Below are 27,223 nucleotides of genomic sequence, written 5' to 3'. Positions count from 1 at the left end.
TAAATAAGTGCAAACTATATGTGAGCACATTATAAAGATTTCATCAATTTTCAACTTACATAACCCAAGACTGAATTCCCAAAATTTTTGTTTTCGTTGCTCTCCCTCAATTCTATCAACTGCTCAGCATTTTGCACACATGAAGGTCTTGACTGTCTTGCAACGAGTTGACTAAACTCAACCATTTCATTTTCCTATAACACAAAACACAATATGCACTTCAATAATTAGATAAAACTGAAATGTCAATAGTTTTTAAAAACTACAGAACATATCATAATTATAATTCCGGACCAGGTTTCCTAGCCTATCTTCTGGTAAAATTCAAGGCCATTTTTAAGTCAATAGAAAACCTTTAAGGATCACAAGACTTCTAACTAGGAATTATTTTTTCAATGAAAATAAATAAACATTTTATGTATTAATCTTTTAAGAAAGATTATTAAACATCAAAAATCAAAATAATACAATTGTCATAGCAGAATAAAAAAAAAACATTCTTTCATAAAGTGGTCATCATCAGAAGTATAAGTATAAAAATGACAATTGAAAGAACTTTATGAAGTGAAATACAGCAACCTTGAATTACAACGTGTCTCCTTATATCCTTTTATGGATATATCACGTTTTTTCTTTGTCTCCCGAAAAATTAGAAAGAATAAACGATTTCTTTAAATTTGGAACAGCTGAAGTAATAATGTTGCATTTTTTAGGATGAGTGATTTCAATTTTTTAAAGAAAAAAACTGGTGCTTTTTATTCATCTAAATTCGCTGCAGTTTAAGTTGTAAATTTGGAATTTTATTTCATCAAATGGAAATTCAAATATGTTGATTTGTTGATTTAGTTTGCTATTGTAAAAGATCAATGCTAGGCTAATTTTCTTATAAATTTATGTTATGAAAGTATCCCATCTTAGGACTCTACTTTCAAATTTTTAATTTTTCAATATTTAATTATTTAATTTATTTTTGAATTTTTTTTGTACTTTGAGATATTTTTACGATGTAATAGTTTTCTTATCATGTCTTTATTATTTTTTCGCCCTTGCTTTAATGGGAATGTAGGCGCAAAAGTAGTTTATGTAACTATGTATCTGCATATTTAATTTTCACACTTTGCTTGATGAACATCCATACAAATAAATAACATAGCCACTATTGACAGCAGACATAACAGAAATGCCAAACAATTTCTATGAACAAGCTTTGATTGCAGCAAACCATTGTTTTAACTCAACAATGGAAAAGAAAAATGTCAAAAAAAAAAAATCAATGTTTCCCTATGCATTCAAAAATGCTATTATTATACATTCATAAATGACAGAATTCATTTAAACTAAACAAAAACATACATCAGTAATACTGCACTCCGACTCGCATCTTCGTCTTCTTCCCCTGGCAGACTCAACACCGGAATCATGGCTGTGGAACATGAAGTGGTTATTGTTTTCCTCCGGCCCCAGACCAGCATCTTCATCATCATAATCATGATTATCATCAAAGGTGTAACTCCGGATTTCTGAGATATCAAAACCGCATTCTCTGTTTGAAATGACACTGCCATCGCTGGATTCAGACATGAATGAGAATGATCCAGATGGACTGTTTCCAGATGCTGAACGCGAGCGAATATATTCCTTCCAATGAGATCGTTCTTTATTTGATGGGCTGATGCAGATGTCTTCTGTACCCCTTACTTTAGTTATGCAGGACATCTGAAAAGCAACAAAAAATGCATTTACACTTTAAGCATAATCTGGTGAATGCTTTTAAAAATGCTGGAAAAAGATATATCTCAAGTAAGTAAACAGAAATACAAGTGAGTTTTCTTTAACAGGAAAATACTTTTCTCTTTGTCCATCATATCGTAAAAAATAACATTCAAAATATAAAGTTGTTAATGAGGGTACAATTTTAAAACATTTAAACATGGAGCAACTTGAATATATAGTCAACTCACAACAATTGAAAGTCTTATAACTCTAATATTCTTCAATTTTGAATGATTTATTGGGTCCTAAGCTCTTGAGATGGCTGTGGGCTACAGGACACGAAGTACCAATAACTCAAAGGACTTAGCCCGTACCTTCGGAGGTTGTTGAGAGTTGACTGTATGTATATTTAAGGAATGTTTGCAGACAAAAACAGTTCACGAGCAAGTAGTAACTAGTGATGGGCATAATCGAGTTCTCATAATCGAGTCACTCAAATATTCAAGATCATTCGAGAACTCGATTATCACGAGTTCTCGACTATCACTTCTCGAGTTCTCGATTATCACTTCTCGAGTTCTCGATTATCACTTTTCGAGTTCTCAAGCAATGGATTGCTCGAGTTCTCGATTATCACTTTCTGAGTGCTCGAGCGAAAGAGTTCTCACTTTGAACTTCTCGAGATGTTGAATTCTCGAGATCTTGGCTTCTTGAGATGTCAATCACTCAAGCAGTGTATTCTTCAATCGATTTGATGATCGAATGAACCTCTCAATATAGTTGACTTCTGACTGGGATGCCCACCTGGGGGGTGGGGGGGTCATGGCGCAGACTGCCCTATTGACATTTTTATGGGGGTTTGTTTTAAGGGGTATTTTTCTCATTTTTTTGGCACGGGGGGGGGGGAGGTCTCTGCGCTATTGATATGAGGGGTGTCCTTGACCTCAGGGCGGGTGGACACCCCTGCTTCTGAAGTTTTTCAGTGGCTAGGGCGGATCGGTCATTTAGGGGGTCAGAGGGCTGACTTTCAAAAGTTAATGATTTTACTTATGAATGGGCATGGTTTTTTTCTGTCTTCCGAAAAAATTTAATGAAACTCTTTAACACTTCCGAAAGAAAAATTTGGAGTGACGGGATGAGCTGCGGTGTCTATAGGTGAGGTGGGTCATAGCGCAGACTGCGCCATTGAAATTCTTAATGGGGGGAGTATTTTTAGGGAGTATCCTTCTTGAGGGGGGTTGGAGGATCCCAAATTTTAAAAGGTGTGCCAGCACACTTGAGGAATAGATACCTTTGCTATCTAAATGGTGTTATGATCAAATAATTGCCTCTCGAATGTTTGATTTGAATAGTGTTATAATTGAATGTATGCTGTCGAATGCTTGATTATCAAATGATTCTTTGGGATGATTTGGTAGTCTAATGATATGTTTTAAGCGCAAGGTGTTCTTGAATGAACATATGGACGGGTCTGTGGGAGACATGTGTTGTGTGTCCTGGTGGTGGAAGTAAAAGTTGGGGGGCCCTAATAAGGTTCTAACTTGAGAGGCATTAAAATTATATTTCAGGAAAAAAGGAGGAATACTTAAGTTGAAAACCTGAGGGGACGTCTTCCCCTTTACGTCCACCTTCGACTATACCATTGGGCAGGGGCGGACTGGCTGATTTTGGCCCAGTCGGCAAAAGAGTATTTCGGCCCACCTCTGTAAATTAAAAAAGTTGAATTAACCAGTACCAGATCTCGATTCTTCCGAGCCGAGAAAAGACATTAAACTACTGCTATAGTTCCTATCTCCCTTTAAGTTTCTAAATCAAGTTTTAAAGTTCTAAAAAAAAAAAATTGTGAAACGTAAAATAAAGCTAACACTGACACATTTTTTATGTGCCTTCAAAGGATACTAATGATATAAGTCTGAAAAGGCACATCTCTAGGCTTCTATACTGACAACATAGGAAGGACATGAGGAAAGGGAGGAATCAGGTAAATTCCCCCGGAATTTTTTCGAAATTGGTTTATACAATAGAATGTCGAGGGCTCTTCCCAAAAATTCTCCAAAATGGGAAGTTTTATAAATACAATTTTAGGTTACTCTTGGTAAAATTAATGAAACAGGGAAGCATCGGGAGCTCTCTACGAAAATGTTTCGATTTTGAACTATTAAAAAACGAAAAACTATCATTGGTCGCGCTTGAGAGAGGAGGAGACTCAGTGATCTCATTTGGAAGCATTTAAAAACTGAAGTATACTCTACCAAATTTTAAACTGCATTTAGTTACTATAGGGAATCCGGCGACTCTCCTTCTTAATTTTTCGACATTGGAATTTTAAAAACATAATCTTATAATGTGTTTGAAAACATTAAAAGGAAAGGGGACAGGTTTCTCGAGTGTTTCTCCCCAGATTTTTTTGGAGAACGCTGTGCCCTTACGCTTTTAAGCTAACTTTTGAGTCTTAACTTGATCATCCCTCCTTGCCCCTTAAAAACTTAGATAAAACTGCACAAAAGCTATTTTTTTTTCAAAAGGTAAAGATTCACATAAGCCTGTCCTTGAAATGTCACTCTTTTGTTTCAATAACTTATCCACAAGAATCTGATTAGAATATATCTGAATATTTTTTGCATTACCTTTAAAACTAAACATCAAAAAGCTTTTGAATATTTTAAAAATAACTATGGAAAACACATGAACATTGTATGTACCTAGAAAACCAAAAAGTAAAAGAAGTACCTTTTGTGTTTTACAAAACTTCTCTAAACAGTACCCTTTTATCTGAAAGGGCACTGCCCCTTTTTTGGTCTGGGGGGAAACACTGGTTCCCTCAGGGCATTTTTTCTGAAACTGAAATCAATTTTTGGCTATAGTGCTTATAAAAGGGTTACGGAGCTCTCCCACTAACATTTCAAAAATGTGAAATTTTAGGCTATCTTTAGTGACTTTAAGGGAACGACAAAGGTTCGAAGACTTTGTCTGACAATTTTTCGACATTTAAATCAAAAAACACAATTGAGGGCCTTGATGCAAGAACCAAGTAAGTCCAGACTTATTCCTTTTTTGGTAAGACCAAAAAATAACATCCGTGTCCGGTAAAAAGGCTAATATCTTTCCCACATTATTTATTAGAAAGCAGAGGTCTGATAGCACCAATTAAAAGTTCTATACTATCGGCCACACGCAAAAATGAATTAAAAAAAAAAGTTTGGACTGAACTGGTTGTTGCATCAAAGTCCTCAATTGTAGAATTAAGGCTAGTATCGTTGGTGACTTTTAGACTACAGAGGGACCTCATATCTGAAATACCTTAGGTACCCTGTTAAGCATAAATCTGGCCCTGATTACAACTGAGGACTAATTTATCAAAAGGGAACACATCCAGTTTCCAAAAATGTTCAGGAGGTGAGAAAAACGAATTAAGGTAAGAGCAAAATAGTTTTATCAACTTCTTTGGGTACAGAATTGAGCACAAAAGCACAGCAGATCAAAGGGCCAGAGTAAGAAATGTTTTTGTAATAAAAAATAATAAATAAAAAAAAAAACTCTAGGAGATATAGCCATCTTAATTTTGGATATGTGCGCTTTTGAACGAAAACCTGAATGTTAAAAATTCCAATTTCACCAAAACTCTAATATTTCACCTTCTCATATTCTCTTATCGAAGTACATGAACCTAAAAATTGTGGGTTAAAATTTGAGGATTTTGGACATGTCTTTCTTTGGATCTAAAAGTCTTTGTACTACAGATTCTTTCAGGATATGTCCCCTTTTGTTCAAAATAAAACGTGCAGAGGACGGATTTGTTACCTTTTGATCAAAAAGCCGCACTTTACCCTTAAATAAAATAGGATTTTCCACATTCGGACTTCTTGAGAGTAAGTGATTTGATAAAGGTCGTCTGAAAGATATAGAAAATATCATAAAATGAATTTTTCTAACAATGGGGGACATGTTCTCGTTTGATAAATTACTCCTCAACTAATGTAGCTCAAAAAAAGAAAAAAAAAGAAAGAAAGAAACCTTGCCCTCCCCAGCACCCCGGAACTCAGTCCTAAATCCGCCTGTGTTCAGGAGCTCTCTCGAAATCGAAATTTTGTTCTGTTTCAGATTCAGTTTATCGTAGTCCATACTTGCTTTAGCTTTCCCATATGCGATTCGGAGATGAAAATACTCGTATAGCGATAATTTACAATTGACCAATGAAATATCTTGCCAACTGACAGCATTTAGTTAAATCTGTCACAATCAGTGAATACCAGGGGCGTGCACAGAAATTTTGGGGCACGTCACAAATGGCTTTTACACCCCCCCTCTATCTTGTTTACCCCCTACGTCTCTACATATATTTCACGCCTCATTTAAAAAATCTCGGGCCTTCCTTAGGATCGGAACCGGGCCAACAGCTGTCCCCCCCCCCCCCCCCCCGTGTATGCCCCTGCTCGTGCTCATGTATCAACACTTGAAAGCATGATCCATACATTTATAGCAGTGCTGGGGCCGCTTTGTCTAATGGTGCAAGTCCCTTCAATTTTTTTTAACAGAAATACAAATACGAGTTTTTAACCCGCTTTTTTTCGTCCCGGACGCTTTTCCAGGCCGCGTCAGACCCCATTTATTCCAAGCCGCGTCAGACCCCATTTTTTCTGGCCCTTTCCCGTTTCCTCAATGTGGGGGCCATGGCCCCCAGAGCTCTAAAAACTAGAGAGAAAGTTGATACAAGAGAGGAAAGCGTTCGTACGTTGTGAACTTCGGCTATTTACTTTGGTCCTTGCTTAGGGTAGAAAAAAAAATAAACCTGTTTCCAAATGCTTTTTTTTTATAGTTTAAACAAATTACATGTTTTTATTTATTTATTTTTAACTAGTGATACCCGCATGGCTTTGCCCGTAATAGAAAAATCAAAATGTCTTTTGGTTCGCCTGCATATTTACAAATAATGTATGGTGAATTTTCTCGCCAGTTGGCTTGCACCCATGTTACGGTTCCACGTTATGATAATTTCGTATCTCGCCAATTGGCTTGTACCCATGTTACGATTCCACGTTATGATAATTTCGTAATTTACTCGTCCATCTTATGATATTTTTTTTCTTGAAATTGGAATAGAAAAAGAACCACATCGAATTTTCGAAAAATCGCTTCGAGGTGCACACCCCCATGCAACATACTAACTTTGTGCCAAATTTCATGAAAATCAGCCGAACGGTCTATCCGCTATGCGCGTCACAGACATCCTACAGACATCCAGACATCCTCCGGACAGAGAGACTTTCAGCTTTATTATTAGTAAAGATGACACTTTAAAAAATGTTAGGGGTGAATTTAAATGTATTAAGTTCAATAAAAAAAATGCTTGAAGTGGCCCACCGGGTGGTTGACCCAGTCGGGGATCCCCGACTAGCCGACCTGGCCAATCCGCCCCTGCCATTGGGTAATGATACAAGTGTAACAGGCAATAACAAACGTTTTAGAGCTCAAATATACAGATAACTTCAGACACATGTTTCCAGCTTTCAAGGAACCCTTTTTTCAACACAAAATAGTTAGACTGTGGATGTAAGGACATTACTGGACATCTTTACGAACCATTCATTAATTATGTAAGGGTCCCAAAGGGGAGGGGATTGGAAAAATTTCTACATACTTTGGGGCGGGGGGGGGGGGGGTTAAACCTATTCTTAAGCAATATTTTCCAAGCTGATGTTTTACAAATGAAAGCGCTCAAGTGGTTTGACAGGGATTATATATTTCATTTGCCTCTGGAAAATAAAACACGTATTACGATAAGCTGTTTTTATTTGTTTTACAAAGAATGCATAATGTAAAATATAATAAAAGAATTGCACAATGTATGTCAAGTTTTATTTTTAACTAGTATCGCATGATATACAAAAAAAAATCAAAAAAACATTCAGGCTAGAACTTTTTAGTAAATATTTCATAACACAAAAAGGTTTAATTTAATAATAGTGAATTTAATTTCGATTTTAGTGATGATGATTCGTTATTTTATTATTTTGAAAATTGAAATGGAATCTTACGTGAGAATAGTGGGAGAGGTTTGAAAAATCTTACGTACCCTTACATGGCGGGAGGGGGGTCAAAAATATTCAAAATCATCCTTACATATCTAATGAATGACCCCTTAGATGCAAAAGCTTACTATTTTGTAGAAAAAAGGGTACCTTAAAACTCCAAAACATGTTTCTGCAGTACTCAGTATATTTGGGATACAAAACGTGTTATTTCATGTTACTTCTCGGCGCAAAGGTATTTATTTATTTCTTAATAAAACAAGTAGTTTACTTCTCGTGTAATTCATTCCTATGGGTGCAAATAAGAGGGGAAGGGAGGTGGAATTTCGACGTAAACTGTGGGATTGTAATTTTTAGGGCATCTTGTCTCTTTTGGGGGTATTGCTCTTCGGGAAGAGCTTCATGGGTGGTGCCATAGGCGGATTTAGGCCGAATTATTTGGGGGTGCAACAATAACAGGGATCTGGGGAGGGGGGTATTCCCGGAATAACAAGGCAGTGGGGAAATCAGAAAATAATTTTAGGGCGGGACACACTTTTAATTCTAAAAACGTGATGTAAACCACATTTAGTAAGATTAGGGGATGGGTAATTCTTAACATTTCAAACTGCGAAAAAGTCTTAAACGAAAGTCGATATTAGAAGCAATGGGTGAATCTAGCTACTGGTTTGGAATGGGATTCACGCCCCAGAAAAAATTTGAAATAGTGGTTTTGAAAACGCAGTTTTACAGTTCTTAGGTGATATTTTAGGGGCAAGAAAGGTATGCGTGGCTCCAAGGCTCTTTTTAGAAATTTTAGACTTATAAATGTGATTATAGTCCATATTTATAGTTTGGGTTAGGAATGAGCCTCATCAATGATTTTCGATGTATTTAGGTAATTACAAGATCTTCCTTGGAAACTTTGTGAAAGTGAAGCCCAAGAAACGAAATTTGAGGTACTCTGTAATAACTTTGGCTGGAGAAAGGGCTTTAGAGAAGAAAAATTTTGAGGAATGATAGAAAAGATGAAAACGAAATAGAAAAAATGAAATAAAAAAGAGAGTGGGGCAAGTGGTTTTCCGTTAAATTTTTGTGATACAATTATGGGACTTAGTATTTCTGAAAGGTATTGACACGAGGAAAACTGAATTTGGATCCTGCTACCCCAAAAATGCTGCAGGGAGCAGAAGAGGGGAAGAATTATAACTTTGCTGGGGGCAAGTGGTTTTCCATTCAATTTTTGTGATACAATTATGGGAGTTAGTTTTTCTGCAAGTTATTAGTACGAGAAAACCGAATTTCGATGTTGCCAACCCCGAAAAAAATGCAGGGGGCAGGGGGGGCAGTTATAACTGCGTTGGGGGGCAAGTGGTTTTCCGTTCAATTTTTGTCATACAATTATGAGAGTTAGTTTTTCAGAAAGGTATTGGCATGAGGAAAATGAATTTTGATGTTGCTACCCCCAAAAATGCTGCAGGGGGGTTATAACTGCAAACATAAAAAGTTATATATTCAACATTTCTTGGTTTACAACAAGTTTCAAAGCGTAAAATGCTAAAATTCACCAATAACATTATTATAACGCACAAACATCCGAATTAAATTACAGAGCTATTAAGAGCTCCTTTTTCATAGTGAAAAATGTGAGTTTACAGAGATCAACGCATAGGCACTCATTTGAGACCGTTTGAAAGAAAAGATACATTTCAATTTACCATTAAAATAAGTTTTTTATATACAAAACCATTTCAGAAGAATATTGGAATATTTTTCTTACTATGCCGACATTATAAATTTAAGGTAAAAGATCAGAAAAACTACATATTTTCCGTTGGGACAATGTGCTACCTAATCAGTTTAATAAAAACAAGATTATGGAATTATATTTGTAGATATCAACACATAGGCACTTAGTTAACAATGTTTGAAAGAAAATATACATGTAGATTAACCATTAAAATAAGTTTTTTACATGTTTGACCATTTCAGAAGAATATGGTTATCAAGAATTTTGAACAATAAGTCAGCAAAGCAATACTAATGAATAACACCAATTAAAAATCCGTTTCACTGTCAGATTCATCGGAACTGCTATCCATTTTACAGTTAAAACAGTAATTTGCATCATCCAGATCTAAACATTTGCACATGTCCGTGCACAAAAATCAGGTGTGTCTGCATTTGCATAAAAGTGTTGAGCATTTACTTTTTTGTATGAGTATTTTGCCAGTTCTAAAATCGCCTGTGGAGCAGGTTCCATTCTGGTCATCTGGACAGGGTTGCCATGGAAGTTCAAGAATGAAATTCCTTGACATTTCCAGGTTTTCCCGGTGGTTTTGAGAAAAATTCCAGGTTATCTATCTCCACCTTCATTTTGCAACATTAATATATACATCTCAAATTTTGATAAAACTTACCTCATTTTCAAACTTTACAAACAATGGTTACCAAATTTAATTTACTCAAGCTGAAATAATCAAAAATATATATACTAAGGGTGGTTCTTTTTTTTCCTCTCAGCTCGAGTCCAAGACACCCCTTATTTTTTTTATGGAGACTTACTAATAGTATTGTGCTGTAAAAGTTTTAGCTTCTTACTCAAATTTTAAGAGGGTGCTCAATGACCCCTTAATTTAACATTAGCTCTAGCATAGAAAAAGTCAGAAATTTAGAAACATTTAATTTCCCTAGCTGTTTTTTTAATGTAAGTAATTATTTTATTGCAATGAATATGCATATAACTCGTGTAGATTATAGTATGTAACATTGAGGGTGCTCAATGACCCCTTAATTTAACATTAGCTCTAGCATAGAAAAAGTCAGAAATTTAGAAACATTTAATTTCCCTAGCTGTTTTTTTAATGTAAGTAATTATTTTATTGCAATGAATATGCATATAACTCGTGTAGATTATAGTATGTAACATTGTTTTTTCAGTTCAATGTATTTTTTTAACTCCCTCCTCATACTTATGAAGCTTGAGGGAGGGGGTCGAGAACCCTCTTTCAGTTGGAATAGGAAGTTAAAATTCTTCCAGTATTTTACTATCCACATGTCTAAAAACATTGAGTGGTGTCCTGTTTTCTAGGAGAAACCTTTTTTTAAAGTGTATTTTTGAACTACCCTAATGTACTAACACAAGTGAAGCAAATCACTGTAATAAACAATTAATGTAAATGTAGCATATCTAATTTTCAATAGCGAGGATCCACTGCCTTACATCAAGTGAAAGAACTGCAAAATTAACAATTGTGACATCTGTATCACAAAAAAAAAGTTAATTGCTAAAATAATCTGAACTAAAAACTGATGAAACCTAAACTTTTACAATTAATACCTTCTACCCCTCCAATCCATTGAACTCAAAGCACTTTTAGACTTTGGCCTGTAAAAAAATCATGCATCTTTTAGCTTCACACAGACCCCGATGTGGTTTTTTGGGGGGAAAAAAGTAGGAAATAAGGAATCAAAAATTGAAAAAGTAGGAAAAGTAGGAAAAAAATCGCTTAAAAAAGTAGGAAAAAATAGGAAGAGATGGGACTACACACACGTCGAAAGGAAACAAATTCAGAGTAAATTCTATTTCTAATGTAAAATAAAATAACAGTATTTTTGATTTAAAACTGTCCCAAAAATAAACTAACAGTACTTTTGAAGCATTAAAGGGCTTTAATGAAAGGCCGAATCGCAAAAACAAAATGAGAGAAACAAGCTGACAATCATCAGTATGAAAAATAAACTGGTGGAAACAAGGATATATGAAAATAAAATCCAAAACAAAGAAACACTTTTCAACAATACAATAATAACATTAAAAAAAAAAAAACAATAATAATAAAACTCATATTTTGGTGCAATAAAACCATTTTTGTCAAAGATTTGTTTTGTCAAAAACGAAAACATTCCTTCGAGAGCATCCATTTATCATTTGAAAATACTGACACTTTCAGCTCCTGTTGTCATAAACTATGATACAAAAAGCAAAGCAAATATTAAATTAGTTTTAGTTAAAAATAATTAGCAGCTGACATGCATTCTTGCATAAACAGGGGCAGAAGTTTGAATTTGAAGAAAAAGGAAAAAGACTGAAAATGCAGAACTAAAATAAATTTGTTCTTAAATATGGGACATAAAATTTATAATAAAATAATTAAACTAAATAAATAACGAAATAAGTAAACTATAGGGTTTGTATTATGTTGTGTACTTTTCAGTGGCGTAGCTAGACCCGACTTTTGGGGGAGGGTTACTTCTTTTATATATATAAATAAATAAATATATATATATATATATATATATATATATATATATATATATATATATATATATATATATATATATATATATATATATATATATATATGTATAATCGCTTGGAATTTTTTCCTTTTCTTCTTTTTTTTTTCTTTCTCTTCTCTCTTCTTTTTCTCTTTTTTTTTTTGAGACTAACTTTTCGGGGGAGGTTTTGTCCCCAAAACCCCCCCCCTTAGCTACGCCCCTGGTACTTTTAGCATTCAACATAAATTTTTGTTTCAGGCACGTCATTTATGGGGTGTCAGTGGGGTCACTTTCTCCCCTCACTGGCTTTGGCAAATTAATGCTTAACTATACAAGTTTGTGCGGTTTTTGTTGTTTTCAGATAAAATTTGCATTTAGTATACATCCTTTGCTAGCCACCCCCGGGGGAAAATCAGAATGACGGGCCAGTTTTAATTTGAATCAAGCAATAAAAACGAATATTGTTTTATTGGTTTGATGATTTTTTACCTCTTTCTTGTTCTAAAATTTGTCACTGGAAAAAAAAAAGGAAAAATACATGCATGGTAAACATAACATTTTTATCAAAGTCAAAGATCAGTTACTAATGTTTCTCTGTGCATAAAAACGAAGACATGTAGTTTCGTTCGATCCTCATCATACGACAAAAATATTCATTTGGAAATTGTTCACGAAATTGAGAGTGCGGGGGGAGGGAGCATCTGGTATCAAATGCCATCATATATCTCTTCCACCCCCACCCCTTGATCAGGTGCCCTGAGTACAATAACTTACAGTAGATACGTCGCATCGGTATAATTGCCGCACCCCGAAAAGAGTAAGAGTATAAAAAAATTTTATATGTTCCGAAATGCAGCATTGCCATAAAGGTGGCACATAAAAATTATGAGCAACTCCTCAATATTGATGATACATCAGAGTGGAAAATACCCATGAAAAAAAAAAAAATACAGTACATATTTGCTTGTGGTTCTATCCCCCAACTTTTCAAAATGTAAAGAAATAAAAACTGAATCTTGCATTTAAATTGATTTCAGATTTTTCTCCGAAAAAAGGAACGTTTTGCCCATCTAGGTTTTGCCCTGTTTTTTTTTTTTTTTCTTGCAAATACACTCTTTGCAAGGAAAGAAAATGAAATTTTATAAATTTTATTATCATGTTTACGATTTAGAATGAACAATAATCATATTTATGTATGAAAAAGTTTGTTTCTGCGATTATTTTTGAAGTGATCTTTTTTTGCGAATTTCTGTTATCTGTGCCTCTTATTTTGTACTAACATCAATAAAATATGTACAGTGCACAGGTTTTTCATTTTTTGCTTCCTTACATTCCTTTTATGGTTTTTCATTGCCCTTCTGTTTAAATAGAGCTCCATTTCACTTGTAATCAATTACAGAAAAAAATGGCAAATAGAAAATCTGGCTTTTCCCGCACTTTTTGGACAGTCAGTCGTTTACTTTAATTAAAGCTTCTAATTGAGGTGTAAATAATATATAATTGCATCAGAATGGATCAGTATCTGTTTCTTTATTTTTTCGTTAAAACGTAGGACTGAAGTCGGGGCGATAAAAAAAAGGTCGATCATAAACGCCGCAACGGCATAAAAGTCACTTACCAATATTTAACTTTTAAACACGCAGACGCCGCAGTGTTCCTTACAGAAATTACTGTCGTCAGTGAATTAAAAACTTAGGATTTTCTTGTTTCTTTTGCTTTATAAAATTGAAACATGCAGAAAAGTATCGGTGCGGCATTGTAAAAATAAGAGAAAATGCACAATTAGAAGTGCTATACTAAAGAAAGAAAAAGTAGGAAAAGAAAGGAAAAAGTAGGAAAATAAGGAGAATGCTCTAAAAAGTAGGAAAAATAGGAACTCTTCGGGGTCTGTTCACATGTTTCCCCTGCTTGTTGCTTATAAAACAGGGGTGCCCCCCCCCAATCTCAATGGTGCACCCCCCCCCCCCCCCCCCCGCCAATATTTCTGAACGCCTTAGCGCTTTTTTTATTTTTAACAATCTTTATTTATTTATTATTTTTTTACCTATTTATTTATTTTTAATTATTATTGTTTTGAAAGAAAAGTGTCCTCACTCCCCAATAAAATACACACACACAGATGAAAATAATAAAGTAAAATAATATGAGTAAATAATTTGAATAAAAATAAAGTAAAATAAATAATTAAAAAATCCTCCCCCCCCCACCAAAAAATTTTTTTGATGGCGCAACTTGCGCCATAATCACTCCTGTGGGCACCCTGTCATAAAGTTAAATTTGATAGACATCGGTAAACGATATTTATCCGCGTTCTCATTTCTAATGTAATGTAATATAAAATTTACTTTATTCAAATTAGATTAACTTCTCAACTCTTTCGACACGTGTAAAGTTTCAGTTTTAGGTTGGCATCCTTTGCTCATGGGCGGATTTATGGGGGGCAGAGGGGGGCAATGCCCCCCCAGTTTTGGGAGGACTTTATGCAGAAACAACACATCTTCCAAAAAAAAAAGAAAAAAATGTTATTTTTTTGTTTTTGAATGGTTCAGAAGAGCATGGGTGGGTTTATAGGGGGGGGGAGGCAAAGGGTGCAATGTTCCCCAGTTTTGAGAGGAGTTTATATAGTAACAACTTATCTTCCAAAATCTTATAACAAGAAAAAATCATGATTTTTTCTTTTTTGAATAGTTCAATGAAAATGAAGAGAATAGTGAATGTTCTTTTCTGAAGGGAGAAAAGAAAAAGAAAAAAAAAACGAACATTAAATACAAATAGTACAGCTGTCACTGGCATAGGCGTCGGAGCCGGGGGAGCTTGAGCTCCCCTTGGAATATTTCAGACCGGCTCAGCTCACCCGGAAAAATTCTCGCACAGCAGCTTTCTGTCGTACATTGTTTACCTTAAACCTGATTTCAAAAATATGATCTGCCTTTTCTAAGAATTTCCACCTAATAAGCAACAAAAGCAGAGGACAGAGGGAGTGGTCAGTGTGAGTTCACCTTCACCCTTTTTCTCACTGTTTACACACCTCTTGATTCCCAGAAGAAAAATAAAGAATTTTAGACAGCTATCCTACCGGCTGCGGAAAAGTGGGCTTTGCCCCGCGGCCTGCAAAAATCAGTACCAGTACCGATAGGGGTTTGCTCCCCACCTTGAGCTCGTGTTTCGGGAGCGCCATCGCAGTTTAGTTCACATTTTTATTAGTTTTTCCTCGCATGCCGTTTTTTTGTCACCTTATCACAAAAAGGATAGTGAGTCAGTTTGGCATTTAAATATGAATAATATGGAAGGTGCTACAGACATAACTATAAAAAAAGGTTACTAAGGTAAGCAACTTGTTCAAATCAAATGCTTTCAACTTTCCAGAAACTTATCTTATTTTAAGATATCTGACTTCTTAAGGCACAATGTAAAGAATTTCCAGCGGAGTCCGTTGAAACTGGTTGATTAAAATAAACTTGCAAAATATAACGTGAAAGTTAAACTAAAGGACCAAGTGGTCGTGTTCTTTATTCATTGCAATTACCTACGTTTAAAAAACTCGCGGGGGGGGGGGGGGGTCCCCATTTACAAACAAATTAATTATTTTTTACTCCGTCGTTTATTTCTCTCTTTTATTATATTTTACACCTTCATAAAAAGTTAAGCCCCGAACAAAGAAAAATCTTTAAAGACTTCCCAAAAGTCTATGTAGTTGCAAAACAAGAAACAGTCCTAAACTAATTCTCGAGGGATCATGAACGTACATATATTTTGGGTTTTAATTCTATGTTTCGATCAAAAGGTACCATCAGATCGCAAAAATTGCCATTGTTCGATGATCTATCCAAACCGAAAGTAATCTGTCGTCAGATAGAGACCCTGTAGCGCCCGAAATAGATATTATTCAAACAATTTATTTATTTTCAATGGGAAATATTATCAAAAGAAACAACATATATCGGTGGCGTACTCAGAAATTACTTTTGTAGGCGCAAATCACTGCTGTGATAAAAAACGCAATTTTTAAAACAATCTCACTGTAAAAAATTAAAAAAAAAAATGTGTCCTTTATTTTGTTTCATTTTAAACTGTCAGGGTTTTTTTTCATGAAGTTATAAAACTGAAAAGATAAATATCATTCAAAGAATACTAAAGGTACAGGAACATTACAGGAACAAAAATTCACATAAATTAAAATCGGTGAAATCTTCACTATTATAATATTCCCAAAATACTTCAATGATTATAACAACAGTTAGTACTACGTAAAAATCAGTTTTAAAAAATGCGAGTTCATTGAAATGAAAAATTTTGAACATAATAATACTTTACGAAGTTGGATTTATTCAAATTTTTTGCTTTCCTAATTTACGATTTTTTTGTCACATACAGATATATTTTCATGCCAAAACTGTAACTTTTCATTTATTATTTTTAATTTATCAAAAAAACTCCTACAATATTTTATGGTTTCTCTCAAAGACTTTTACTAAAATTTATCTGAACAATAAAATATATAACAAACACTTCATTTTAACACATTTCCAACGTTTTGTTTCTCCACCCTACTGTTTCATCTTTTTCCCTTTTTCTAGTTCTCAGAAAATAAGAGAGTATTCTAAATGCTACGCTGCCAAAGGCCTCCCTTTCCTTCAAAATTATTACAGACGATCGCCTAAAATTTTGTTTTCAGGACTCGGTTCCCTGAAAATTTCCGAAAGAGAGTCCCTGAATACCTTGTTCTCCAACAACATGGGAAATTAAATAATATTCCCTTTTTGGGAATTCAATTAAAAAAAATTGCCCGGCGCCTAACCAAGGCCTGATTACGTCACAGGCCAATTAGATCTCGGCCTAATTGACCTGGCCTAAGGGGCCCCAAATTACTGAAATAATTATGCATAACATTACAACTACACGAAAAAATTCCATGTATTTTTAAAAGTAATAATTAAAAAAAAAAGACATTTTATTTAGAAAAGAACTTTGTTAAAGGAGAATTTTTATTAATTCTGCCACTAGCGAATTTACCATGCCACAATTTTGAGTGCCCTAAAGGGGATTCGTGAATGCACATGATAAATAATTTACATAGTTCTGGGCCCCGAAAATGCATTCCAACAGGGCTAATAGAGTCTTCAGGGAGCCCTGAAATTATTGCAGGCCTAGGGCCTCACATTTTGTTAGTCGGAACCTGCCCCTAACGCTGACAAATATCATCCACAGTCGCATTTTTTAGAGATTATAATTTTGAAAAAAATAAGGAGAAGGAACCTCTGAACCTTTTCTTATTACATCATTGAAGAACACACCCTAGGACAACTTTGAAAAATTACCAGAGTAGAACCCTAGTACAGCCGTTTCCCCTGACATCATTGAAGATTGTCTACAATAGCGATTTTGGATCTTCAAATTCGAAATATTGAGAGGGAAATGTAAATCAATTTGAAAATTCGATCTAGGACAATCCCTCGAGTCATATTGCTAGTTTCACTAACGACAACAAATATGGTATATAATCCGTTTTAAGACATTAATTTCGAAAAATTTTCAGGGACTTTATTCGAACCTTTTCTCCTCTTAACATTCCAAAAATCGCTTAAAAACTCGTTTTTAGAACAAGAATTTTGAAATTTTCCCTTATATGCGCTCATCTTCGAGTACTGACCGATCCCCTTTCAAAACCACAGTTTTATCACCTCATTATCTCCATATACAATGTATTTATTAAATATGATTGAAAATTTGGCTGGGAAAGAGAGAGAAAGGGAGATGGAGAGAGAAAAGCTTTGAGAAGCTAATATTTTATGGGGAAAAAATTTAAGTGCCCTCCCCCCCTTAAATTATTTTCTGGTTATGGCATAATGTGTCTCAGCTCCCCCTACTTCCACCAAGTTCCTACGCCTCTGGTCACCGGGGTACTGAAAATTGGTCTAAATTCACTATTTTGGACTGAAAACCATTTGGGAAAGTATATGAATGAAAATATAGGCTAAACGAGCTATGCATTCAGCTGCAACACTTATAATAATTGACGTTTGGGACCCCCCCCCTCCCCAATTTGCACTAACAAAACGATCTACTCGTTACGATTTGTTTTCTCTCTTTTCAGAATGTTCATTTTCAATTTGCGTGATTTCAAAAACTAGATGTTTTGAGTTATTACAGACGAAAGATTTTGAAGAACCTTCTGGTATTACACGTTCAAATGAAATTGGCCGATTTTGAAATGTATGCTATTACAAAAGAAGAGCCATTCCATTTCAGATCAGGCAGGGTCTGTCACAAGACCATCACCGATTTTTTTGAAAAAAATACAGTAGTTACAACTAAGGGACATATGAAATATCCCAAAAGGATTGACGAAATGACTGGGTCATCAGAAGCGGTTTGATACTGCTACATTACTAAAAGTTAGTAAGATTTTAGTTGTTCCTGATAAAGGGCAGCTTTATTGTAGTTATTAGGCATTAATATAACCAGAATTTCAGTTACTGAAATTATTAGAAAGTTTTATTTTACATGCATGCCATGGGCGATAAGGTCACTTTCAAAAAATCATAAAACATTTTATGGGAAAAAATACGGGATGCGGTGTCTACCCACTTGTTAAGCATTATATGGGGTTCAAATGAGCCAATTTTTAGATTTTTAAAAAATGGGTTTTTTGAGTAAAATCACTTCAAAAATTGCTAATTTTTGAAAATTTTCAAAATTTCAAATTTTATTTCCGAGGCTGTATGCATCCAAGGATTATAATAAAATATGTTATGAAACTATCATATAAGGGCTTTAGACTGCCATCTCCGTTTAGTAAAAAAAACTTTTTTTTCATGGAGAAAAAAAATCATAAAATCGGTAAAAATGCAGTTTTTTCGCGACAAAAATGATTTTTTTTCTTTATCAAAAAACCTAACTAAACTTTCAAAAACGATGTCTAGAGGATATATGGGTCCTTATTTATTTTTAGAAAAAAGAATTATTCAAATAGGTTAAATACTTTTGAAATAATGTCCATTTGAAATGGAATGTTTTGTCGGTTTTTTCCAAAATGGCGGATTTTGTGCAGAATTTTAATAGGCTGTAACTGAAGAAAAAAAAATTTTTCTTGCAAAATCCTTTTGGGATATTTCATATGTCCCTTAGTTGTAACTACTGTATTTTTTCAAAAAAATCGGTGATGGTCATATGACACTTTTCATACCTGCCTGCCTGATTTGAAATGGAATGACTCAGAAGTACATAGCTAAAACATAGCTGCCAACCTCAAGATAAAAAAAATAGGAGCACTTAAGGGAAAAAATAGGAGCAATGAGGGTTAAAATAGGAGCACCAAATCATAGCCTGTGCTAAACCTTCCTTCTGTACCGTAAGCTTCTTTAAGTTCTAAGCACCCTTACAATGCGTTTCTGAATTTTCATGTTAGATTTTCAACAAAACTACAACCAAGTATAAGATAAAAATATTTTACATTAAAAAAGCATCATTACGTAGGTACATATTGAAAATTTAAAAAAAAAAAAACATGATTACTGTTTGATTTAATAACTGCAACCCTTTTTAAAAATATTCCTTTATACATATCCTACATGTATTGAAAATGCATTGCATAAAAACATATTGAAGATTAAAAAAAAAAAAAAAACACGATTACTTCTTATACTTGGAAGTAAAGCAACTTCATAGTAAAGGTCAAGACTTGGAAATCTTCTAAGTGGCCAGTGGCCCCTAGACTCCAAAAACTTAGTAACCACAACTGTCACCAAGTTTTGAAACACAAACTGGAGGGGAGATGGGGCAGTTTTTACAACTTTCATGAAAAAAATAGATGAATAGGACTTCACACATTTTAAAATAGAGTCATTCAATACTTTTTTTGTACATGGAAAATTCAAGTTAAAATAGATTTCTGATTCATTAAAAAAAATAAATAAATAAATGAGAAGTCAGCAGGAACCTTCATTTTAGATGAAATGGTTTCAGCTTATAACAAAGCCTCCGAGGCAATAAGGATCAAATACAGATAAAATTTCTCTTTCAAAAAAATAATTAAAAAAAAAAAACATAACTTTTTGCCATTTGTTATTTTTAATAGTTTGCATTGAGACAAACAACCAATTCTGTTTTCGGAAACTTAGGCTATTAATAGTCTTGTCTACTTCCATGTTGCAAATGACCAAACATGGCAACAATGCAAAAAATTTAAGATGATAGATTTTTGAATTTGTTGCATTAAAAGTAATTATAAATAATTAATAATCCTTAAAAAAAAAACAAAAATTTAGATGAAATAGACAGTTTTTAGCACATTAGCATCCAAACCAATCAGGATAACATAATATTCTGAAGAAATTTTTTTTTTCATTTTTCAAGAAAAAAATTAAGAATTTTCCGAAAAAAAAAAAAGCCCATTTTGCATTATTTTCAATAGTTTGCATTGCAATAAACATCTAATTCCGATTTTGAAAACGTGGCCACTTTAAGAGTTTTGTGTACTTAGATCTCGCAAATGACCAAATATGGCGACTAAGTCAAAAATTCAGATATAAAATTTTGAATTTGTTGCATGAAAATAATTTGAAAATAAAAAATCTCCATGAAACTACAATTTAATTGAGAATCTTTAGCACATTCGTGTCCAAAGCAATAGGGATAAGATGAAATTTTAAATAGTATACTTGTTTTCATTTCTCAATAAAATTACTTAAAATAACCAAAAAAAAAAAAACATTTTGCAGCACATTTTGCTGATTTTCATTAGTTTGCAGTTAAAAGAAACCCCCAATTCTGCTTTGTCTTTGAAAACAAAAGCACTTAAGCGTCGTCTACTTCCATCTTCTGAATGACCAAACATGGCGGCTATGTTTTGCACGTAGCTGAAATGCTCAATGAAAAAACGATGTTCTCCGATCGATTAGCGCTCCCACTCAGTGTTTATCTTGACACTAATGCTTCCAGGCATTAAATTGCCTCCTCTTTTGTCCTTGCACAATTCCTACCTTCCAGGATAGGGAAATTTCTTCTTTTTCCTCAGAAATCGAAAAGTGTACAAGCAAAGTCAAAAAACGGAGTTTTTTGGAATAAATCGGATTTTCGGAGTACGCAATAAAAATCGGAGAAACTCCGGGAAAAACGGAGCACTTGGCAGCTATGCTAAAAGGTTTTTGTACAGCAAAATACTATCAAATGTAGCAGTTAACACCATACTCAACGAATGTATGTAACAATGAAACAAAAAACTGGAAAAATTGTCCAACCATTGAACAAATAGAACGTAAAATTACTGTAAACAATGCGTTAATTTTTTAGGTGAAAAAAATAGGAATCTCAATCCCTAGCAGTTCAAAACTAAATTTCTGATTTTCCAGAATCATACACTGTAAGGAAAACGTCTGAATAAGAGAATAAGTGAGGGAGATATATTTCCGGCATGAAAGTTTTGCACAATTCTTGTAAGATTGCATTATTACCTGACAAAATGTTTTTCTAACTGTGTTTTCTTTATTTTTTAAAGGAAAAAATTTGTATACATGAAACTAATAGTTAGAACTGTTCATTCATGCGCTTGGAAAATTTTTGGCTTGTCTTTTTTTTTTTTTTTTTTTTCCAGAAAGAAAAGTAAATACAGTGAAGCCTCCCTTATGGGACACTCCCGAGTAACGGACACCTCTAATTAACGGACATTTTTGCAAGTCCCAGTCCCTCAATATAGGTCATTCCATGTAATTCACTCTGAATAACGGACACTCCGAATAACGGACAGTTATTTCACAAAAAATTTCCCTTGGGATCGTAGCACTTCCTTTTCTTTTTTCTTATCACAGAATATCTTAGTAACTGCTTGCCTTACAAAGCTTTTCATCCTCCACAACTGATATTCCACCCCCCCCCCCGTCATTTCCTTATCACTGTTTCTTGGAATTAAAAGGGTGGCAATGAGCAGAGGCAGCGATTGCAGCTTAAAAGTTGGGGGGTAGAAAAAAAAAGAACTAAAAGACTTGCGGTACTATGCAAAGACTATGGTACTTTTTGCGGACAGCAAAGAATGAAAAAGAAAAAAAAAGTCATAATAAGCTAGTTTTGAGAGTATTGAAGCAGATAAGTGAAAACTGATGTCAGTCTAACAATTAACGTACGTTTTTCTTAAGATTTTAATGAATTTTGTACACAATAACTATTCAAAAGTTAAGATAAAAAAGAGGAAACTGGGCGCTTTTCTTACTGGGGCTCTCGGGAGACGCAATTGAGCAGACCGGCGCTGGTAGTAGTCAGTTTTATGGCCGTGGTTTCGTTGGGTTGTTTAACTTTTAGACATGAAAAAGATGTGCCCATATTCAAGGTCATATTGCCAACTGTCAATCATGCAATAGTGATACTCGAGATAAAAAAAAATAAATTAACCATAAAAAGTGTGTGGGGGGAGGGGGTTGCTCGGCCGAATCGCCGCTGTTGGTAATGGGATATTCATACCCTGAGATGAATTGTGAGGCAAGCGAACCTGCTTTTCATGCAGCAATCGTAGCTTTGCAGTTGCAAACTTAACTAAAGGCGTGTTGATTTAGTTGATTTTTTTGTGTGACTATATTATTTGAGTTAAAATGGCAACTAAAATAAAAGGATGAAGAAGAAAGCTAGAAAAATAATTCTCTTTCTGGATAATACCACATCTCATCCTGATGACTTAAAATTGCAAACTGTTAAGTTGCTACCAAACACCACCTCTGTATTCCAAACCTTGGATCAGGGTATTATTCGGAGTTATAAAGTAGGTTACAGAAAGCTTTTACTTAGGCACATTCTTTCACAGATTTCTTCGTGTAAATCTAGTGAAGAATTAGCAAAATCTGTGACAGTTTTGGATGCTGTTTCGTGGATCACGTCAGCTCTCAAAAAAGTGGAACCTGGGAGCATTTTAAAAAGGCAGGGTTTTCGTTCAGGAGTGAAATGATACCTGACAGTGCATTATAGGAGGAGCAGAAGAGGAAAAAGAACTTAATGAGCTACTGGTTCATTTGGATTCAAAAGTGAGTGCTGAAGACTACATACAAATTGATGAAGACTTGTGGATTGAGGAAGAGAACTTGAACGTTTCAAATTTCATTCCTCAAAACACTACTGAAACATGTGTTCTTTCTGACGATGATGGAGATGAACTTCCTGTGACTGAAAATGAAGTCTGCACAATTAGAGACTTTTCGGAAGCACTGAAATACAGTAAAGAATTGAAAAACTTTTTCCTGAGCAAATGGGACAATGAAGGACTTGCTAAGGTAAATGATTTAAATATTTATATTGAGAAACAGGCTTGTAATGCAAAAAAGAGATGTCAAACTGTCAGTATACCTTTATTAAGAAAAAGCAGATTAATTACACTTGGCGTAAAATATAGTAAACCTTTCGCAATTGTTTCGATTGTGCTCTACAAATGGAACAACAGCCCATTTTGAAAAAGGTAAATTAAGTAGTTCCTCCTAATAGCGGACACCTCCCAATAACGGACAAAACTTCTGATCCCTTGACTGTCCGCTATTCGGAGGTTTCACTGTATTATCGCAAACTGAATAAATTTCAGTTATCTGAGTGTTCTGATTAATTGAATCTTTTTACTTAGAGGGAAAATACCATTTTCCTTACTTTCTAAATACTGTTTAAAAATTAAGGTAAGTCATAATCATCTAAGTCTAAATGAGACAGTTATTGTCATTATTGAAATCTGAGTAAATCAGTTATCAAAAGTTTTGGAAAAATGTGCTGAAATTTGATAAATACCGATAAAAACCTTACACAGATTGGTAAAATCGTAAAAATCCTTTAACTGTAAAAACTGGCAAATTTTCGTTAAAATTACAAAAAAATCAAACAAAAATCTGCAGGTAAGAGTGAATTACATGCAGGGCCGGATTTGCCTATAAGATAAACAAGCTATAGCTTAGGGCCCCTGCTTTGAAGTGGACCCCTAACTCCCAAAAAACTGTGATTCATTCCTTAAAAAAATGGAAAGTGCTTGAAAAACTAATTTCATTTTCAAGTACTTGAAGACCTTGAATATTTGGAAACGTGTGGCTACAAACCTTAAATTTTAAAATCCTAACAAATTGTAGGGGGAGGAATGCCAAAATGTGTCAAATTCAGCTCCTTGCTACATCTTGCATCAAAAATGTAAAAATCATGGTTCTCGCGTTTGTAACATATTACTTGAAATAAATTTTGTTGTGACTCACATGCTTCATATCTTGCTATTTATTTAATCCCGAATGCAGAATTTTGGAAATTCTTTTGTATTGATTGCTTTTATCTTACTTTTACTGCATATTGTTAATCAGTTTAGCCCGGGGGAAAAAAATGATACACTACTCCTATTCCTTTTCGTTTTCTGCACTACGTATAATTTAAAAAAAAGTTGAAATGACAAATAAAAGGTTTTTTTTCTTTTAAACTTAAAATAGCCATTTCTTACAAAGTTTGAACAATACTGTACAACTGTATAATCTACTACTCAATTTCAGAGACTGGAAAGTGCAAATTATTGGTTGTAAAATCCCTGAAAAGAATTGGCGCAGTATAGCCTACCAGGGCTCTTGAGCCCAAAACTCAATCTAACTAACCAAACATTGAAAATAATTAGACAAGTCTGAAACTCCTAAGCAAAGTGTGCTTCAATTTTATTTCTTATCAAGTGAATAAACTAAGAATTTTTCAAATGGGTAGTATGTTAATCTTTTTACACCTATTCTCTAAATCTGTGCACATAAAAAAGTAAAGAATGTCCTTATGCATCACAGAAAACGGATAAAAACATGGGAGAGGGGGGGGGGAATTAAAAATGTTGCTCCAAAAAAAAAATCCTGCCCCCCCCCCCCAAGAACTCAGTCCTAAATCCGCCTATGCCTTTGATGCCCAATCATATGCAAATGAGGCAAGTATAAATAACGATTCTAATCGTTCTCTCTCTTCTTTTGTGTTGTCAGCCTCTTGTGAGTTAGGTCCGGTAGGTGTTGGGGAGTTGCGAACTCCGCCTCCACTTATGGCCAGGGTTTATTCTTATAAACGTATTTTGTTAGTTTATTTATTTTAGTTTCTATGGACCAATAAATTTTTGGTAAGATTTCAAACAAGTTTCCAATGTTCATTTCTTCACATTAACATTCTGCATCTTCCACTGTGTGGTACTATCTCTGCTTGTATAAGCATGTAACATTGTTGACTGACTTACGGAATTTAGCCTTTCGGCTTTTCGTTTAAACATCGTAAGTTATCATAAGGGTTATGGGCCCAGCCCTACCCAATTGTATCATAATAATTACGTGTTCAGTATCATAAGTAATAGAAAGGTATTAAGATGTTTTCGAATTGTCAGCAGAATCGAGTATTAGACTTCGTGTTTTTGTGATGAAATGGAATGTTATAATTAACTTGTCTTTTTGCTGAATCGGTAGATGACAAGTGTTTGGAAATCTTTTCAATTTGTTTTCCCCGCATCGGCGTTGAATGAAAACTGTGAAGATAGAAGTTTTTCTTTTACTTTTGGGAAATTTGTATCGAATCTTTAAGCCATGTGTAGTATAAAATTTTCTCAGACGTTTCGTTTGCATTTTATGGGGGGATATAGTTGGTTTGGTGTTAGGCAGAATAGTGGCTGCTAAATTCAGCGGAAGACCTGGACTTGTTCCAGGAGGGAAGCTGTAACAGTTGCACTATTTAGGGTTTTTTTCGGGGATATTTTGAGATTTTGTTGGTTGTTTTTTTGAATTTAGGTTGTTTTTTATTTTTGGCGTTTTTCGTGTTCTTATCAATCATGGCATCCCAAAGTGTTCCTATCGAAAAATTAAGGTCTGACAACTATGTGAGTTGGTCATCGGATATTAAATTTGTACTAATGGAACGAGGTCTGTGGAATATTGTTAATGGCATTGAAAAAGAACCTTTCTCTAATGATGAAAAAAAGGCAACTGAGCAAGAGATTTGTAATTTTCAAAATCAACAAGATGTGACCCTATCCATAATTTATTTAAATTTGGAGAAAAATTTCAAAAAGATAATCAAGAACCAGGTCAACGCGGCCGATGCCTGGAAGGCTTTGAAAGATCACTTCTTGCCTAACAATCGTTGTCAGCATATGACATTGTTTTCAGAGTTATCCCTATGTCGTATAAAAGAGGAAGAGTCGATAAATCTTTTCGCTGCCTGTACTCGGCAAATTTTCGAAAGAATTAAGGCTATAGACGCGAATTTCTCTGAAAATTATTTGATTTTTCAAGTTTTGCGTCATTTGCCCTCAGAATTTGACAATATTTGTCAAGTTATTCTTAGAACTACTGCACAGGAATTCACATTCAATAAAGTAGTCAGCGAACTTATTGCCGAGGAATCGCGAATTCGACTAAAAGATGAGGATGATAAACTTATCGGCAGGGCTAACTTTGTAAAGAAACCGGGTAATTTCGACAAGAAAGGAGCAAAAGGGAAACTAATTTGTTTTAATTGTAATAAACCCGGCCATAAGAGGTATATGTGTAAAAATCAAAATCAAAGTGCAGGGGTCTGTCCAGGATTTTTCACAGGGTCCGTTTTTTGTGAAAAATAAAATAATTTTGTGAAAAATCAATTATTTTTGTGAAAAATCAAATAATTAAAAAAAAAAAAAATTCTTGTAAAAACGAAAGTTTAGACTCTTGAGATGGTGGAAACTGCATCATTGACACTTAAAGTTGAGTGTTTTCTCTCTTTTCTGTTGAGAATATCATTCTTGAGTGTTTTTCTAGTATTTGAAGAGAGGGGGGAGGCATCGCTCCCTTGGAGATGGGCACCCCTCAAGTATCAATATTTATCTACCATTCTACATCATGTTAAATTATACTAGAAATGTTTTTTGTATAGTATTTAAAATAGCTGTAAGAAAAAAAAAATAGGCAGGGGTTCAGCATTTAACTTTTTAATCCAAGACACTGTTTAAGAGCACAGAGTTTCGTTCAAACCTTATAAAGTCCGAGATTTTCACAAAAATAAAAAAATATTTTATTTATTTACCTCTTAACTAAGCGTACTAAACATCAAAAATTCGAAAAATCAGATTTCCACAGCGGGTGTAAAGAGATTGCAATCCTCAAAGTGAAGGAATCAAAAGTATAAAAACGGCTTGTAAAATAAATATTTTTGATAAAATTACTTTGAATTGCATTTTAGAGTCCTATGATAAACATATCATTAATATCTGGACACAGTTGAAGCAAAAATAAATT

General features: G+C 34.2%; 1 protein-coding gene across 2 annotated transcripts in view; it reads right to left on the bottom strand.

Annotated features, from left to right (window-relative positions):
- Positions 1–27,223, bottom strand: part of LOC129231707 (eukaryotic elongation factor 2 kinase-like) — a 105,323-nt gene that overhangs the window by 26,679 nt on the left and 51,421 nt on the right. For both annotated transcript variants that reach the window (XM_054866072.1, XM_054866079.1), the window contains 2 exons: positions 1,354–1,716; positions 60–194 (listed from right to left, as the gene is read on the bottom strand). In XM_054866072.1, the coding sequence (XP_054722047.1) occupies positions 60–194; positions 1,354–1,716 (498 nt within the window). The remainder of the gene's footprint in view (positions 1–59; positions 195–1,353; positions 1,717–27,223) is intronic.

This window comes from Uloborus diversus, chromosome 1 (assembly GCF_026930045.1).
Source record: "Uloborus diversus isolate 005 chromosome 1, Udiv.v.3.1, whole genome shotgun sequence".
NCBI classification, from domain to species: Eukaryota; Metazoa; Arthropoda; class Arachnida; order Araneae; family Uloboridae; genus Uloborus; species Uloborus diversus.
Note: the sequence above shows the minus strand (reverse complement) of the source record. Positions and strands in the feature narration are given on the sequence as shown.